Source organism: Pygocentrus nattereri, chromosome 3, assembly GCF_015220715.1.
Source record: "Pygocentrus nattereri isolate fPygNat1 chromosome 3, fPygNat1.pri, whole genome shotgun sequence".
Taxonomy (NCBI): Eukaryota; Metazoa; Chordata; class Actinopteri; order Characiformes; family Serrasalmidae; genus Pygocentrus; species Pygocentrus nattereri.
In genome coordinates, this window is record NC_051213.1 from 21,329,692 (window position 1) to 21,349,026 (window position 19,335).

The 19,335-nt window shown below is 37.7% G+C and overlaps 2 protein-coding genes across 3 annotated transcripts; both read left to right on the forward strand.

Moving 5' to 3' along the window:
* Nucleotides 1–4,143: 4,143 nt before the first annotated feature.
* fasn2 (fatty acid synthase 2) lies at nt 4,144–13,172 on the forward strand. 2 transcript variants are annotated; one of them, XM_017700287.2, is made up of 6 exons: nt 4,144–4,296; nt 4,392–4,545; nt 5,663–5,823; nt 6,080–6,286; nt 6,549–6,730; nt 6,938–13,172. In XM_017700287.2, exons 1-6 carry the CDS (start codon nt 4,164–4,166, stop codon nt 12,515–12,517), a joined length of 6,417 nt encoding a protein of 2,138 aa, XP_017555776.2. In that variant the 5' UTR covers nt 4,144–4,163; the 3' UTR covers nt 12,518–13,172. The 2 variants fall into 2 exon arrangements, with proteins under 2 accessions (XP_017555776.2, XP_037393022.1); XM_037537125.1 differs by lacking the exons at nt 4,144–4,296; nt 4,392–4,545 and having other exon boundaries at nt 5,681–5,819.
* A 1,161-nt stretch (nt 13,173–14,333) lies between these two features.
* ptchd3a (patched domain containing 3a) lies at nt 14,334–19,114 on the forward strand. Its single transcript, XM_017700330.2, has 4 exons — nt 14,334–15,207; nt 16,265–16,386; nt 16,575–16,720; nt 16,812–19,114. The coding sequence occupies exons 1-4, from the start codon at nt 14,476–14,478 to the stop codon at nt 18,680–18,682; spliced, it is 2,871 nt and encodes a 956-aa protein (XP_017555819.2). The 5' UTR covers nt 14,334–14,475; the 3' UTR covers nt 18,683–19,114.
* Nucleotides 19,115–19,335: the final 221 nt, after the last annotated feature.

Below are 19,335 nucleotides of genomic sequence, written 5' to 3' on the forward strand. Positions count from 1 at the left end.
ATCTATCTATCTATCTATCTATCTATCTATCTATCTATCTATCTATCTATCTATCTATCTATCTATCTCTAATGTTTCTTACTTTGTTCTGCATCCTGCTTAAGAGACTCGTACTCGGATATTCCAGTTTGTTCCATCTGTTGTTCACAGAAATATTACTTACACAGCTGTTTTTCTGAACCTCCAATGGTTTTATTTCTCAAGGCTTTTGTAAGTTAATTATTCTTTTATTCTTCATATGTTTTGCTATTTTCTTTTTCAACTTCCTTAGTTGATTTTTTTTTTGTTTGTTTTACTTCACAAATGTTGGCCATATTTCTTTGTGTGATATGTAAGTTGCTTTGTTGTAGCTCTTTGATAGGCTTATTTGTCTCTTTATGCGCAATCTCTAACACTACAGAGTGTACTGCACTGTAGTTGGACAGTATTTTTTTTTTTTTTCATTTTTATAGTTCACAGTAAGTCATACTGTGCAATAAACTACACTGACAAGATCATCTTGGCTGCAGCACTAAACTAAAGAGGTAAAATTTGGACACTAAATTTCTCTTGGCTGATCGACTACATATGGAGTGAGTGAAAAATTTGTGTAAATTTGATTTACTTTTCTTTTTCCTAATAAAAAACACCCAAAAGAATCCATCTGCTGGATGCACCTTTTGCTGTCAGTTGTGTACCATCACTGTTTAACACAAAAAGGCATGGAACAACTCCCCCGACCCCCTAAATGAAACGTAATCACAGTATTAGTCTGCTCCACTATTTCTTCAGACTTTGGGAGTAACTAGCTTGCAAGTAGTAGCAGCAATGAAAACAAAGTTTGGTCTCATCTTTCATAACTGAACAAAGGACAAGAACAAAGCAAACTTCTTTGTTCACCTTAGACATTGACACTAGTGCTGTAACTAGGTAGGACTCTTTATAATTAACCTTACCTGCAGTGATGGACTGTCAGCCTTATAGTAACCTAACTAATATAGGCAGTGAAATGCAAGGTATGTGATCTTGTGTTGGGTTTAATATGGAGGTATCATCTAATACATTGGACATAAAATGTATTTATTTATTTATTTTGAGTCCACACTAAAATTGTCAGTTATTTTTTTATGTTTGGAGCAGCTGTTCCCAGTTTTCTAATGTTTTTAAGAGACTTCTGTAGAGACAATACAGTTTATCCTTTAGTGTTCTGGGCCACTACATTACATCACTAACATCACTAACCAGTTTTTAATGAATGGGTACATTTGAAGACAATTAGCAGCATTAGGCAACATATTGATTCCAGGCTGTTCAATTTAGTAAAAACTCCTTTACAGGGAAGAGGCCTGGACAAATATTTGATTTGGCTACCTCAGATTGTATATGGCTATACAAACTGACTAGTATTAATAACATATTAATAACAGAAAACAATCTAGACTTTTTAACACAATTATAGACAGTTGAAGTGTCATGAAGCACTAGGAAGGATTAAATACACCCTTGCATAATGGTGAAAATTGACAGAATGAGAGGAGGAGGACTTAAAGTGGTGAGCTCTGGCCCAGTTTAACCTTAGAGTACACACACAGATCTATTTCAGCACAATACAGACTACTATTTTCTTTTTGAGTAGAGTTAAAACTGGAGGGGAATGTATATTAGGCTTAACTTTATGAAAGGTACATTCAGGCTCTTGTGCCCCACCTAGTGGCACGACCACATGGGCGGTTCTCCTTACACCCTTATAAACAGCTGCTTTACATATTTTCTCAGATAGCCTAAAACATTTGTACAGTATGGAAAAATACAGAAAACACCTGCTTTAAGAACAATGTATGAATGTAAAGCTAATCTGTATCTGTGCATGTACAGGATGATCAAAATGATGTATAAGCCTACACACCATTAGAGGAACACTGACACACATTGTTGTTGCTTTTTCCAAAGGGTGTTATTTATGTCAAATCATTTCAGTCTTTAATTAAAAAAATGTGTTCTTAATCAAAGTAGAACACAAAAAATATATATTTAAAAATGAACCTGAGGCCTCTATCAAATTGTCCTAATGACTTCACGTCATTTAAAAAAACTGCAATAAAATGTATTCATTAATTTATCATTAATTTATTTATTAATTTATTGGTATCATTATCATCATTAGTATTTTTATAATTAGTAGTTTTAGTAGTAGTATTAGTAACAGTATGGCATCAATAGTTATAACAAATTATAAAGCATTCAAAGCAATTAGCAATTTAATACTTGTGTTAGATGAAAGTGTAACTTTTTAAATAATGTAATATTTTGTCTTGTAGAGAGGGCATTCTGCTCTCATGTGTAGACAAACCTTTGTTTACCTTGTTTGACAAAGTTTACTTTATCATTGCAAAAAAATAAATAAAAAAAATCAATGATAATTCCTCTCAAAACCAAATGTACTGCTATCGCCACAACCCACCTATATTTAAAACACATCTAACTTTAACATAAACACAAACATATAGTTTAGAAACATTTTGCCCATTTATTCACAAAAAAAAAGTTATCATCTTAGCTGCAGCACTAAACTAAAGAGGTCAAATTTGGACACTAAACATCAGTTGGCTGATTGACTTAATAACCACAATTAATCCACAATTCCCAGAAATGGACCGATTCAGATGAAACTTAAGAATTAATTAGAGACCACAGCTATTTGGTATGTGCGTAAAGATATATTCTGAAATTAAGGGACACATTTAAACTAGAAGTTGAAACACTGGACTGAGGATTTGATTACATTCAGCCACAAGTAATTACAAGTGCTAATGTTGGATAATTAGTTCTCGATCCCAAACGCCATCCTAACTCAGCCAGTTCTCATAATGAATAATTTTGTAACTGATTGGTAAATGTTGGAAAAGTGAACAAATTACATGAGATGAAATCACTAATAACCAAGGTTAATTCATATGAAGGTAATTGTTTATTTATTAATGTGACTTATCTGACTGTTATCTGAGAATTCAATGCCACTTGGAAATTTATTACGTATACCTTTATATAAGCACACCCTTATCACAGCGTCATCACTTCTTACTTTGCTGGATTACTGATAGTCATTATCATCATGGCCTCCAATCCACAGCATTGCTTATACCAGTTCATTATAATAATTAATGCATCACTTACATCTGTTTATTATAATTACATTATCATTTATACCTTATACTCCTCAGATCTCACACATAAGCTGTAAGCCATAAAAGTTTGGGCTCTCCCAATCACATTAGATGGCATGTTGATTTTCTAAGTGAATATAAGTTATACATTCACTACAGAGAACATACTTCTGTACATTTTAATGCACAATTACTGTTTATTTGCTGTACTTGATTAATGATTGAAATAAAGAAATAAAGAAATACATTTAATTAATTAATTTGAAAAAAAAAAATAATGTGGTATGTACAGAGGTTATGGCACATTTTATATTTCATGCTTTATTTTCTCTGTTGAACACAACAAATGAATAGACATTATGCACTAAAATGAGCAGAAACAGGCCATGTTTAAATGTTCCCTGTAATTTTATTTTTTTTATTAGACCAAAGGTGTGCAGTCTTATTGGCAAATGATCAGTGTGGCTGCAGGTTTTATTCCAACAAAGCAGGAGCTCAGTTGATCCCTTGTTGACATAAACCAACAGCAGTGCGCTGCTGCTCAATTGAAACGAGACCTTTAGCCACAATGGCCCTTTGCGGATCAGACTGGACACCTGGACTTATAAAATCAACAACACATGCAATTTGACTGGAGTCTTCAAACGTTTGTACACAACTGTGCTCTTTTAACAGTCTGTTTTTACCTTTTCAGTTTGAAAATGGCCATCTGATCACGCATCAGTCATCTGTTTTTTTCTCTATTCATAATTCATGCACTGACCCCTATTCACATACATTTTGGACCTTGGACTATATTGTGTTTTTTTCCCTGCAATAGAGATTGTCCTGCACATGCGTTTTTGGCCTAAACATTAACCAGAAAAACATTGCCTTATAAAAATTATCTTTGATCCTCGTCCTTGTTATAGTCAATAATTAGCTTTATTTTTTCCAATCCCACACTTATAGATATACAAGTGACCCAATACTTTGACACCACATGTCTATATAAGACAGCTTCATTTTATTCTGCTTCATATGCTTGCGTCATGCACTCATATTCGTGATGTTCAACTGTTCACAAAACACTTTTGTCTCACCAACTTCTTCAACATGAAGGAGGATAATATAGACATTGCTGTTGTTGGCATTGGATGTAATTTCCCTGGAGGTAAGATGTAAACTCTTTATATCCATTATTTGTGTGTGTTTGTGTGTTAGCAATAATACATAGTGTACACTACTGATTGTCCTCACATATTTAAGGTGAAGGGCTTGATAATTTCTGGAAGGTCCTGCTTGAGGGAAAGAACTGTGTAGTGGAGATACCAGGTGAGAGGTTTGACTGTGCAGAATGGTATGACCAGGATGATAGTAAACCAGGGAAGTCACGAACGCAAAAAGCAGCACTTGCTGATGGGTGAGTCTTATAGTGCTTTTTTCATTGGTTTTGAAATTGCCATTTTTAAAATCAGAACAATACAGAATACACTGGTTACAGTCTTTTTTATGAGAGTTATTGATAACTGATGACAATGTCACTGCAGCTTATTGTTTCTACTGTGGCTTTTCAAAAGGCCTTGTATTTACTAAATGCCATAGATCAATAAAGAAACATCTACACACTTAAAAATAATGGTTCCAAGGGTTTTTTTAAGAAAATAGTTCTATATAGAACCTTTGTGAAAAGGGTTCCATACACTCTCAGAAAAAGAGTGGTAGTACCCTCAGGGAACATAACTTTCCCATAATCCATTGAAATTATATTTTCTAAGTTGTACTGATTCCACACCCCTTGTCGTCTCCAGGCTTTTTATTTTATTGTTCTGATTTAAAACTTGACTTTATAAAAAGATACAAATGTCTACTTTTCCACTAGGAAAAACTTATTTAAGGTACACAGTTGTACCTTAAAACCACTGTTGCACCTTCGAGGGTACACTTACATTGTTTCTACCTTGATGAACGAATCATGTACCTGCATGGTACCTTTATTTCTAACAGTGTATACCACCAAAAAGGATTCTGCCATTGTTACAATGTCAAGCTTGCAGTAACAGAAGAGTCCTTTTTGGTACTATATAGAACAATTTCCAAAAGGTTCTTATATAGAACCATCTACAGCACATTCGCCATCTATCTGAAGAATGCTTTAATTATACAAAGAACTCTCTAATCATGCAAAAGGTTCTTTGAGTGTTTTATATAGAACCCCTGAATAAACATAATTTTTAAGTGTGTACATTGTGACTACATTAGACTGTTCTTTGTAGTAGATATTATTATTATTATTATTTAATTATGGTTTATTTCTATTTTTTTATTTCTCAGAAAGGTAAATGTCAAAGCCTCCCTCTATTAGCCTGCCTTTCAATTAGTTGTTCAGAAAGCTTCCTTTTAATCTTGTAGTGACATTTTTTTGATTCACTAAAATGAGTTCCATACTGACAAAACACTGCACTATATCTTTACTTCATTTCAATTTAAATGCCTTAATAATTATTACTGTACAAATCTTTTTTGGATTTTTTTTTTAGATTCAATGAATTTGATGACAAGTTTTTTGGCATCACTGACACTGAGGTGGAGCAAATGGATCCTCAGCACAAAATTCTTCTGCAGTGTACCTACAGGGCTCTAGAGGATGCTGGCATACCTATGGAAAAGGCCAGTGGGAGTAGAACAGGAGTTTTTGTAGGTACTACTGAACTTATATTCTTACCCTACGTCCTTAATTGAAGACATTGATGTATCTAGTTAAGTAACTGTTATTAACATATCTGATGTGAAAGTAAAATGCTCTTATTTTAAGAGTGTATACTATTAGTTGCATTTTTCAAATATAAATAAAACAGAGAAAATAGAAACCTTAAATGTTACTAAAACAAAAGCACCAGTGCTGGAAAAATGGTTTAATCTTAACTTCAGACAAATATATATCTATGCTGTTTCAGGCTTGATGAACCGAGACTATGAACTCACCATGGCAAATGTGAACCCAGTCATCATTAACCACTGCACTGGTACTGGTCTAGCCATGAGTATCGCTGCCAACAGAATTTCCTACACTTTCAACTTTACTGGGCCCTCTTTGTCTATTGACTGTGCCTGTTCCTCATCTCTTGTCGCCCTTCATTTAGCCTGTCAGGCCATGAGAGAAGGTATGAAAACCACTATGCACTGTTAACCTATATTAAAGGTATTTTTTAGCTTGTACCATATATAGTTCCAAGATTCCACACGCAAAAGTCAATGGTCAGTCACACACAGCTGCCTTTTTGATATTATTATTATTATTATTAATATATGCAATAATATACAGGCAACATTTAGAAACTGCAGTCCTTGAAATTCATTTAGTCATCTTGAAATATGTTTCTGACCTTCCTATTAAGGTGATATTGGATGTACTTTATGTAACAGGAGACTGTGAAATGGCTGTATTTGGGGGTGTCAGCTGCATTTTTCAGCCAAGAGTGTTTGTGGCTCTAAGCAAGGCAAAGATGATTTCACCTGGAGGCACCAGCAAACCATTCTCCAACAAAGCAGATGGTTATGGAAGGGGAGAAGGATGTGGAGTCATTCTGCTAAAACCTTTGAAAAAAGTATTTACCTCTTCATAAATCAGATACCATAAGACCTTAACCCCTTAAATGGCCAGTTTGCTTTGAAGTTCCTGTAGTTGTTGAATAAAATGCCTTAGTGTATAAAAAGCCTGGGATTTTAAGGGGTTAATGCATAATGGTACACATTCATCCACATCCAAAGATTCCTCATCTCACACTGTGTATTTATGTATTATGTTCTTACAGGCTTTAGAAGACCATGATAACATTTGGGGAATTATCTGCAAAACTGCAGTGAATCAAGATGGCCACACTGTCACTCCTATGACAAAGCCGTCCATGGTCCAGCAAGAGGAGCTGCTCAGCAGAATCTACTCTGCAGACACCTACCTGTCTGATGTGCAGTATGTAGAAGCTCATGGGACTGGGACTCCAGTGGGAGATCCAATAGAGGCAGGTAGCATTTCCAAAGTCATTGCCAAGGGAAGACCTGCAGGGTTAGGGCCGCTCTGTATCGGCTCTGTTAAGAGTAACATTGGGCACACAGAATCTGCAGCAGGAGTAGCAGGACTCATTAAGGTCCTTCTGATGATGAAGCATGAAACCATTGTTCCTTCAGTGTTCTACTCAGAGAAAAGCTCTAGCATAGATGCTCAAGCTCTCAATCTGAAAATTCCCACGAAAGCTGAGAAATGGGTCACCAGAGCAAGCTCAGTAAGGGTTGCTGGGATAAATAACTTTGGATTTGGAGGGACAAACGCTCATGCAGTTGTAAGACAGTATATGCCAACAAAACAGTCAAAAGAGCCTGTCAAGAACTTACATAGTTTTTTTGTAGCTTCTGCAGCAACAGTGAAATCACTTACAATGACAATAGAAGACACAAAGCAAAATATCGAGGCAGGGAATATAACAGATCTACAAAGCCTGTTGTATACTTCTGCATGCAGGAGAAGTCATTTGAAACACAAATATAGGAAAGTGTTCCATGCATCATCTTTGACTGATTTGAAAGAGAAGCTCATGCGTGCTTTAAACAAAACATCTGTCGCATCGAAGCAAGATCCCAGAGTAGTTTTTGTGTTCTGTGGCAATGGTGTTACTTACAGAGGCATGTGCAGACAGCTTCTAAAAGAGGAACCTGTTTTCAGAGAGAAAATGAGAGAGATTGAGGATATTTTCCAGGACTACAGAAAAATCTCTCTCATAGAGAAGTTAGAGAGTGAGTCAGAACAGGATGACGATTTTACAGTACCAGAGATTATACAGCCTCTCCTCTTTGCAATTCAGGTTGCCATTGCTAACCTGCTAATGCAATGGGGCATTAGGCCAGATGCGGTTCTTGGACATTCTGTTGGAGAAGTTGCTGCAGCCCATTGCTCTGGGCTGTTGTCACTTGAGGATGCAGTAAAGGTGATCTACTACCGCAGTAGTTTGCAAAGCAGAGCAACTGGAGGGAAAATGCTGGTTGTGAGTAACATGTCTTTACCAAACATGTTGAAAATTCTCCCCTCTTACTCTGGGAGGCTTTGCTTGGCAGCTCAAAACAGCCCTCAGTCTTGCACCATTTCAGGAGATGCAGATGCCATTGATAGTTTGCACAAGAGCTTGTGCAACTCAGGTGATGGTAAAAATTTGTTTCTTCGTGTTCTGGATGTTCCTGTTGCTTATCATAGCCATATGATGGATTCTATTGTGGCAGACGTGGAGAAAAGTATTGGCTCATTACAGGCACAGAACATGGTGACAGAATTGTTCTCAACAGTGTCAGGAGAAAAGGCATGCCCCACAGATTTTGTTAATGGGAAATACTGGGCAAGAAATATCCGAGAGCCAGTGGCATTTGAACAAGCAGTAAAATCAGCAAAACAGACAAAGAATGCAATCTTTGTTGAGATTGGTCCAAGAAGGGCTCTGCAGAGAAACATCATGGAGACTGTAGGAAATGATGCAGTGGTGCTGTCGTCAGTTCAGCCAGATAAAGATCTTGAGACAATGCTAACTGTTGTTTCCAAACTGTTTGAAACGGGAGTCAATGTAGATTGGGACCACTTCTACAAAGGCTGTGAGATGGACCCAATATCTTTCCCACGGTATCAGTTTGACAATGTAAGGCGAGATGTACTAATTGAAGCAACATTCCGTGATACCAGCAGTGGCCATCCTGTAATTACACAGAAGAGTAAAGATGGCTATGTTTTCAGCTGTGACCTATCATCTGGATCAGTGTCCTACCTGCATGACCACAAACACCAAGGTATTGCCCTTATCCCTGGGGCCTTTTATGTTGAGTTGGGCTTAGCAACTTTCATGACAAGTGTAAAACCAAGAGTGCCCCTCAGCTCTCTGCAGCTCAGTGTAAGGTTCCATACTCCATGTGTTTTGTCACATAATACACCAGATATGAAAGTACAGTTGAATCCTACTGAAAATACAGAAGAAATGAGCTTTCAGTTCAAAGTGCATTCTCTGTCAGCAAACTATGCATCAGGCAAAATAGAATCAACACCAAGAAATCTGCCTGAGGAGCAATACATTTCACTGGACTCTGTCTATAAAAGATGTCAGTCAGTTATACATTCTGAAGAGTTTTATAAGTATCTTTCTTTAGGGGGATTTCAGTATGGTCCTGTTTTCAAAAACAAGGGGGACGTTTTTTATGGAGAGGAGCTTAGAGAAACATATTCACATGTCACTGTCCCTGATGAGTTATTGCCCCAGCTTCATGACTACTATCTTCATCCTGTGATCTTAGACTATCTCATGCAACTTCTTCCTGTGACAGGGACATATCTTTACTTGGGAAGGCCTGGGTTCCCCTCTCAAATAGGCAGCCTAACTGTGTTTGAACCTTTGCAGAAGGAGATGGTTGTGTATTTGAGAGCAACATGTTTGGGGACAGAGGAGCTTAATGTCTGTGGCTGTTTTGCTGACAAAGAAGGCCGGGTTTTGGTTGAACTGAAGCATGTGACTATCACATACCTAGGCAGTGGCCCTCATGTGGTAGAGGAGTATTTTTATCACAACAGTTACAGCATTGCTTTTGAGCATGCCAGCTTCTTACCAAGACCAAAATCACTGGTCTTTGCTGATAATGTGGGCATCTCTAGAGGCCTGCAACAATACCTGGGCCCGTCATCAAAATACATCCCCTCCACATATACAAAAGTGCTACTGGAACATGGATTTGAAGGTCTTCTTTCTGAACTGAAAATCCCAAATGTCGAGACAAACTTTCAGGAAGTTTTGTTCATGTGGGGTGATGCAGATGTAACCTCACAAAAAGCTGAGAATGTGTTAGACTGCATGGCAACATGTTGTGAGATTTTACGAACAATTGTTGCAGGACTCAAGACAATGGGTTTCCAAAACTCCATTAGAGTAGTTACCTATCGGTCATCAGAAGATTCAGTAAACCACATCTGTCCTGGATTCGTACTCTCTGGAATGACAAGAGCATGTGCAGCTGAGTTGCCAGATCTCTTATTTCAGCTGATAGACATAAGCTCAGTCTCACCTGAGGATATCAAAGCTTTGGCCCAGGTCCTTGGATCATACCCTTGCAGCAAATACCCAGAGCTAGTTGTAAAAAATGGGCAGATTCTTAAACCACAAATTAGCCACACACCAATAATGGCTAAAGACAGCTCTTATCAAAGCATACACTCAACACCATGTGAAAGTTTTGTCTTGCAAACATCTGACCCCTACAGGCTGACAGGCCTTTCAGCAGTGGCTTCTGATAGATCTGTTGAAACAATTCAAAGCAAAAATGTGGAGGTCCAGCTCTCTAAAATTTGTGTGCACTCATCAGACTACTTTGCAGTCAGTGTCACTGACCTTAACTTTGGTCAGACATTATACTGGAACAAGCACACATCTCAGAACCACAAATGTTTAGCCCTTGACTTCAGTGGTACTGTGACAGCTGTTGGGAAGAATGTTAGAGAACTAAAAATTGGAGATCAAGTTGTCTGTTGCTATCCTATTGCAGCTTCTAGCAAAGTTGTAATTCCAGCAACTGCTTGCTACAAAATGAAGAGAGTTCCATTTTTGAAAGATTCTCCTTGTGTCTCTTACTTTAATCTTGCTTGGGAGATCTTGCACTGTGCATTACCCAAGGTCAAACAACAACTGAAGTTAGGCATTTTCTCCACTACTTCAAACTCAGTTCTAGTGAAAGTCTTGCATCTTACAGCTGTCAAGTCAGGCTGGAGCGTCACTGTAGGTACAAATGCTAATCGTTTGCTTCATGATTTCAGTGAAATGGTGGGAATTGTGCTTTTGCCTCCCTATGATGAATCTGTCATTGCAGAGGCAAGTAGTGTCATGGGTGTTAGACACATTGTTCTGGTCTCTGACAACCAAATGAAAACCTCTGTCAGTCAGCTTGCTTTTAGGGGTCAAAATGATGGGGTTCATGTGAAAATCCTTTTCACATCAATTGTAATGCAGAAGCAGTCAATAACAGCACGGAAGCTATGTCTTTCCCACTGGCTGAAGAACATGCATTTGGACAGAAAGTCTATGTTTTTTGAGACGACCACTGTTCAAAGATTATCTAATGAGAATATTGATTGCCTACCTTTAGAGGAATCAGAGTCATACTTCATATGTCGGATCATGCCTGTAGTGGTCCTGAGTCTTGACTCGACGGGTGAACTGTCTGACATTCCACTGATCCTAAAACCTCAGAAGTTGTTTCAGAACAATTCTGTCTACATAGTGACAGGTGGTCTCTCAGGACTAGGATTTGAGACAGTGAAGTTCATTGCTCAGAGAGGAGGAGGGAATATTGTTATCCTGTCTCGAAGCAGTCCAAGCCATCTGATGGAACAGGAAATAAATAATATCAAAAATCAATGCCAGACAGCAATCACATGGATACACTGTGATGTTTCAGAATCAGAGCACGTTTACCAGGCAGTTGCTCAGATCGAAAAACTCCTCCCATCAAATCCAATCAAAGGTGTGTTCCATAGTGCAGTTGTTCTTCATGATGGGCTCATTGAAAGCTTGAACAAAGCCCTCTATGAGAAAGTTATGAGGCCAAAGGTGAATGGTGTAATCAATCTTCACCATGCCACTAAGCATTGTGATCTGGATTACTTTGTTTGCTACTCCTCCGTTTCAGCTTTCCTTGGTAATGCATCACAGACAAATTATGCTTCGGCCAACACGTTCATGGACACATTCTGTCAGTACCGCAGGAACATTGGTTTGCCTGGCCAGTCAATTAACTGGGGAGCTTTAAATTTGGGCCTCTTGTTGAACAAAGAACATTTCCAAAGATTTCTGGAGGCAAAAGGAATGATGGTCCTGGAAGTGACAGAGATTCATGAAAGTCTTGAACAGTGCCTGTTAATCAACAAGGCACAACAGGTTGTGTGTAGATTCAATTTTAAGAACATAAGGTATAACGTTCTCTCTCAAAACAAATCTCTCACTATGCGGTTGTCAGCACTGGTAGAGGAGGGTCTCAAAAAGGCCAATATGATTGACTCCAGACTTGAGCAGTCCAGCACAATGTCTTCACCCAAAGAATATATCAAGTCAGTGATTAGTGAAACTACTGGGGTTGAACAGGATGAGCTGACTGATGATACTCCTCTATCAGCACTGGGACTTGATTCCATGTTGGCCATGACTCTGCAGAATCTCATCTTCCAGGAAAAAGGAGTGAATATACCGCTGGTAACACTCCTTAATCCAGAAAGCACTTTGTCAGACATAGTGAAAATGTTGGGGGTGGATGTGAATGAGGGAAATGACCAAGATGAGAAAAAATTACTGCCACAAACCAGAGCAGAGATTACACGATTCTAGATGCATCAATTTATTGTTGTATATAAGCAGTTGATGACAAAACTGTTTCCTTGTTATTTTACATGACAGTATGTGTTTATTTGTCATCACTATCAATTGTATGTCATCCTGGAATTATAGTTGAGATTTTGTAAAACAAATGTATTGTGTACATAATGCTAACTGCATGTTTTCCAATTGTTCTTTTATATAACATAGCTGATATTGTACGTGCACTGGTTTTATTAAAATCATAAAGAGCCTAAAAAAAATATGATTGTTTCAAGCATCACTTTTTAATAACTTTTCATTATTATATCATTTTTATAGCAGTTTTTAATCACTTGTTAGTTCTATTTTGGTATTTTTCCTGAGGCCATTTTTCTCTATGGTATGCTGTTTAGCCAAATACTATTCCAAATACTTTAAATGTGTGTATAAGCCATAGTGTGCTACGTTTATATAAGCTAATGTATTTTAACAGTATCACACTGATAACACAGCATACTAAATGACATCATTTAGATGTAGTTTTGTCATTTAAAGTTAATTTATAAGAAAGATCAATAGGCTACAACATGTTACATGTCATGAATTCCACTCCTTTTTATTATATATTGTAATTGATATTGTGATTGCACTGGTTTGATTAAAAAAATAAAGATACTATATGGAATATGAACTTAAGTGCGTGCGTGTGTGTGTGTGTGTGTGTGTGTTATACAGTGGCACATTTGGTTGCAAAACATTCATACTTCTATCACTTTAATATCTTTTTTCCAGCTTATTCTGTAATTGTATTTGTTTCTGAATTTTTTTTCCATTTTAGCTGTATATTTTCTCATATTATTTACATATGTTTTAGCTACAGTGTGCTAAGATTAGGCATGCTAAATACATCTGTGACAGTATCACAGCAGTAACACTGGATACTAAATGACATTTAAATGTAGTTATGTTATTTAAAGCCTATTTAGAAGAATGATTAATAGACTACACTTTCCTAAAAAAAAAAAAAGCTTTCAATCAACTTAAGAAATTCACACAGTGTCTGATTTCATTTTTATGTTTCTCCTGTCCTATTTTCCCTTCAGTCCTGTGAGTGCACAGAAGGGCCAATGATTTATGTGCCAATTGTTTGTCCCTTTTAAACCATTTTGGGCCAGTAATTGAATCACATACTCTGTTGTCATGAATAGGGCTTTTCCCTCATTAATAAACTTGCTGATCATGCTCTTTCATCACATCTCTCTGGATTCAGCACCATAAAAAGCCTCAATATGTGCCGTAAGTCTGCATCTTTTTTCAGCATTGTTTATTATTCAGTTCAAAATGTTCATTAGGTGTTATCCCTGAACTTTAAAGAGGTAATAATGATGCAAAACATGTGATGGTTGTATATGTTTATCAGCAGCATGTCTACATGAATGAATGTATTAAGACCAAGCATCCACTAACCAGTAATACATAAATATTTTGATTAATCTCAGCTGCTGTATAAATCTCAAATCTGGGGATAACTGGAAAAATTGTTCATGATATTATTATCAATCAGTAGGTGCCCAGAAAGAAACACGGTTCATTTTTTTGAGTTTACTTGTTTTGGCAATTATTGTGCTGATGTAACACATGACCACGACACATTTACTCACCATCTATTTCAGTGTAACTAAAAGATGCTGATATTCATTTACATGCATGCAGGGCACATTTTGTTACAGTGGAATCGTGGGGTCTAATATGGACATTGAAAACTTTCTGCTGTCCCCATGAGTGGTCACTCAGCAGGTTTCTACAGGTTTGCACGCAAGTGCGTCAGAATGTGTTAATACCCCACGTGCATCATGCATTTGGAGTAGCCAGTAGTTCAGAATAACACAGCACGGTTAGTGAGGGGAAGACAAGACATGTTTAGCGCAGGTTTATTAGTGTGACCTTCAGAAACTGTTGATGATTTTAATGCTCTGTAATATTTCCTAATGCCGGTGACCATGCCCGGGTGCAACACAGACTGCGTGGAGAAGCCCATTTCCATCGGTTTCCAGAAGTTCGGCCGCTTTGTTGGATCGAACCCCTGGTGGTTCTTCCTCTCTCCTCTGCTGATCTCTGCCGTGCTGGGGAGTGGGTTTTATTTCCTAGAAGACCGCGAGGCCAATGACATAGAAGAGCAGTTCACACCTGTGAACGGTCCGGCGAAACTGGAGAGGCAGTTTGTCCAGCAGAACTTCCCCCTGAACGACTCCGTCTTTTCGAATCAGAGACTCCACACTGACGGCGTGTACGCGACTTTCATCGCGGTCTCCAGATCGACCAGCATTCTGACCGCCGCGGCCTTCAAGGAGATTCTGAGTTTGGACGGTAAAGTCAGAGCGCTGAACGTGTCTGCGGGGAGCGAGGTGCTCACTTTCGACGGCCTGTGCGCGAGGAGATACAAGAAGTGCATCCCCAACAGAGTCCTGGATGTGTATAATTACTACGGGGACCTTTTCGAGCAGACTGAGCTCACTTTCCCGTTCTTTCCATTCGGATTTACTCACCTTTTTCTCGGATACTCTGTCGGTGGGGTTCGGGTTAATTCAACAGTCTTAAAGAGCGCCAGGGCAATTCGCTTATTTTACTTTCTGAAAGAGGATAATCGCTCCAGAACAGATTTGTGGCTAAATGAATTCCTCAGGGTCTTTCCCTCCAACCTGTCACCGAGGTTTATTAAGGTACGTTCACCCCTGAAAAAAATGTTTGTTTGTTTGTTTGTTTTATTGACCAACTGAACTCCTCTTATCAATCAATACATTGTGCACAGTAAATATGCCCACCCACAGTGACATGTGCCTATGCCAAAAGTTTCCAAAAAGTATGTAATTTCCAGCCTTGAACATCAGCGTGATCAGTCACATACGTGATTATCAGGCATACCTCTGAGACCTTATCTGGCAGAGGACTCATTTACAATCCCTTGTCCATGAACTTTCACCTATTTTGCTATCCTAAACTAAGTTTAAGCACTTCAATGGAAGGTGTTTCGTGGACTCATTTGAACTGATGAATCCTCACATTCTTGGCATTTTACCAAAACGCTGTTAGAAATAAAGGTTCTGTGCAGGAACTATTTTGTTCATCAAGGTACAAACAATGCGGGTATCCTCAGCAGTCATGTTCCTGTGCTTTAAAACAGAACAATAATAAATAAAAAGCCTGGAGATGAGCTGGGGCGTGTAGAGTCAATACAATTTAGAAAATATAATTTCAGTAGATTATAGTACAATTATGTTCCCTGACTAAAGGTACCCTTAAGGGTACCACACGAGTGATAGGAGGGAAACTGCCCCAGTAACAGTTTTGTACCATTTTTCTGGATATGATGGATTTCAAAAGAAAAAAAAAAAGATTTGGTTTGTTAACCTGAAGCAATAACCAAACCTGACTACCTTTACATTTAGACAAGCAAAATGTAAAATAAGATAATCCTTTATTAGTCCTACTAATAGGACTAAAACAACATTTCTTGTGGCAACAGTTTTAACAAGCAGTGCAAAGCACAAATACTCTACACATCCATGGTATCTAATAAATACTGACTTTACTAAAAATCATGAGACTTCATTTTATTTCTTTATTAACAAATAGATACATTCATAGAATATAAAACACCAGTTATTTGAGTATGAACTTATACTTTTTGGTAGACTGCCAATTTAAAACAACAAATGTTTTTCTTACTGATGATTAATAGACCTTATAACATGATAAAATCTCATTCTGTACTCACAGGTCACCTACTCTACATCTCTATCAAGGCAGGTGGAATTTGAGGCAAATACAAAAGATGTCATCCCTTTGTTCTCTATTACATACGTCATTGCCATTGCATTTTCTATCCTCTCTTGTTTAAGGTATGTACAACTCTGCCTTTAGAAGAAAAACTGAAAAGTCTAGTGTTATGCTTTATTATTAATAGTTTGCTGTTTTCTTTGCTCTTGCTTCAATGGACTGTTACAAAGGCTGATGGACAGCTTGTGCTTTCAGCTAAGAGATATGCATTCCTACAAAACTGTTTCAATAGGTTTCAATAATTCAATAGGTTTGACTGTGTGAGAAACAAGGTGTGGGTTGCTACCTTTGGTGTGCTATCTGCTGGGCTTGCTGTGCTTTCTTCTTTTGGAATGATGCTTCATATTGGAGTCCCATTTGTCATGACGGTGGCTAATTCTCCTTTCTTGATATTAGGTAATGGCCTCTAATTATCAAACTATGCTGACATTTCATATGTTGTTGTTAAATGTATAATGTTTTAATTCTTTAATGTGCTGTGTTTCAGGAATTGGAGTTGATGACATGTTCATTCTGATCTCCTGCTGGCAGCAGACCAATGTTCATGATCAGGTTGAAGACCGTCTGGCTGATACCTACAAAGAAGCAGCAATATCAATCACTATCACCACTCTCACAGATGTCTTGGCCTTCTACATTGGACTCATGACCCCCTTTCGTTCAGTCCGGTCGTTCTGCTTATACACCAGCACCTCCATCTTGTTCTGCTACATTTACAGTGTCACGTTCTTTGGAGCATTTCTCGTGCTAAATGGGAGGCGAGAGAGCAGGAACCATCACTGGCTGACCTGCAAGGAGGTCCCTGAGGAGTGCCCCATAGGTCAGTCAAAATGGTACGAGCTTTGCTGCGTGGGAGGTGCTTATGACCCCCATACTGGCTCAGAGGAGATCCAACCTATGAATCACTTCTTCAAGAGATACTATGCTCCTTTCCTAACAAAGCCATGGACCAAGCGTTGTGTGATTCTGCTCTACATGATATATTTGGCAGTCAGCATTTATGGATGCTTCCAGATAAAAGAAGGAATTGATCTCCGTAACTTGGCAGCAGATGACTCCTATGTAGTGAAGTACTATGATGATGAAAAAACATACTTTTCTGAATATGGACCAAATATAATGGTTATCATAAGAGGTGAATTTTCATACTGGGATGAAAAAAATATGTCAGATCTGGAAAGTTGTGTTGAAAATTTCAAAAATTTGTCTTTCATTGAAAAAGACATATTTACTTCATGGATCAAATCGTATAAATATTATGGACATCATACAAAGCTGAATCTGAGCGCTGAACACATTTTTAAAGACAACTTAAGAAAGTTCCTGAGATTCTACTCAGACTTCAGGCAGGATATTAATTTTACCAATAACTCTATCCATGCCTCACGCTTCTTCATACAGACAGTGAATATATCCACAGCCATTGATGAAATGAATATGTTAAATAAATTGCGAGATACAGCACAGAGATGTCCAGTGCCTTTGCTTGTGTACCATCCCACATTTATATACCATGACCAGTACGCAGTGATTGTCAGTAATACTATTCAGAATATTGCAGTTACTACTGCTGTCATGTTGTTCATCTCCCTCATGTTAATCCCAAACCCCCTGTGTTCCCTCTGGGTAACATTCTCCATTGCTTCTGTCATTGTGGGCGTCACCGGATTTATGGCACTGTGGGATGTTAATTTAGACACCATTTCTATGATCATCCTTGTTGTCTGTATTGGCTTTTCAGTTGACTTTTCTGCTCATATTTCATATGCATTTGTATCCAGCAAGAAACCCACTGCCAATGAGAAGGCTGTAGAAGCACTTTTCAGTTTAGGATACCCCATTTTACAAGGAGCTGTGTCCACTATCCTTGGAGTGGTAGTTCTTTCTGCTTCAAAGAACTATATTTTCAGAACTTTCTTTAAGATAATGTTTCTGGTAATCTTCTTTGGACTCTTTCATGGCATCACTTTCATCCCAGTATTTTTAACATTCTTTGACATGTGCAGTTTGACATGGTCCACTAAAATCAACAAGGATAAGCAAGGTCTGGAAGACCAGGACACAGGAAACAGCCACAGCAATAATATTCAGTCTAAGACAAAACAGACTGATTTGAAAGAGAAGCAAATTTACTACAATCACACTTTTTTGTCTGACAATAATAAACCTTGTTACTCGAAATCCTGCCCAGCCATCTGGAGTCTGGCTGGAAATAATGAGCATCTCCAGAATAGTCAGATGTGCATGATAAGCACCATTCCAATGTTCACGGTAGACAGTCAAACCTATGCTGTTCACATGTATGCAGCCTATGACAATGCAATGTTTACTATTAACTCTCCACCAAAATGGATCTGATGATCAGATTTGTGTTGGAAATCTCAGTCACTTTCCAGCCAAAAATAGTTCTTCTCTCTTTTCTACTTCTTCTGATATTGTTGGATTATAATATATTCAGTTACCATGTTTTTGTGTCTTTGTTTACTATGTTTTGTTTATTTGAACTTTTAACATCATCAACATTAACATTCTGTTATAAACTACAATAACTGAAAACTACAAAATGTATTTGGAAAGATTCACATAAATGTAAATGGTTAATTTAATGTATAGCTGTCATGCAGCCATCATTTTAGGTGTTGCCGGCTACACAGTAGTAATGTTAAGTACATGTTTTCTGATAGAATTCATACTTTTTTCCTGAAATCTTTACTGTTTAAATTGAGTTTGTACTGTTTTCTTTGTTCTTTTTTTAATTGATGAAGAATAATCGGCAAATAAATGCAAAGGTATAACCACACAGTATTTTGTATAGGAAAGTGATTAACAAGTTTAATTCTGTTTCATGAATATGCATATTAACCACATCAGATATGTTCAATTAGCTACTTTGATACCATTAGAGAGCATGTTTTCATATACCAGCACTTTCCAAACCAAACCTTTGTGTTGTTTTACTTCAAAAGAACAGTCTGAGTAAGGATTAGCAGATTGCCACAGTGCCTGAAATC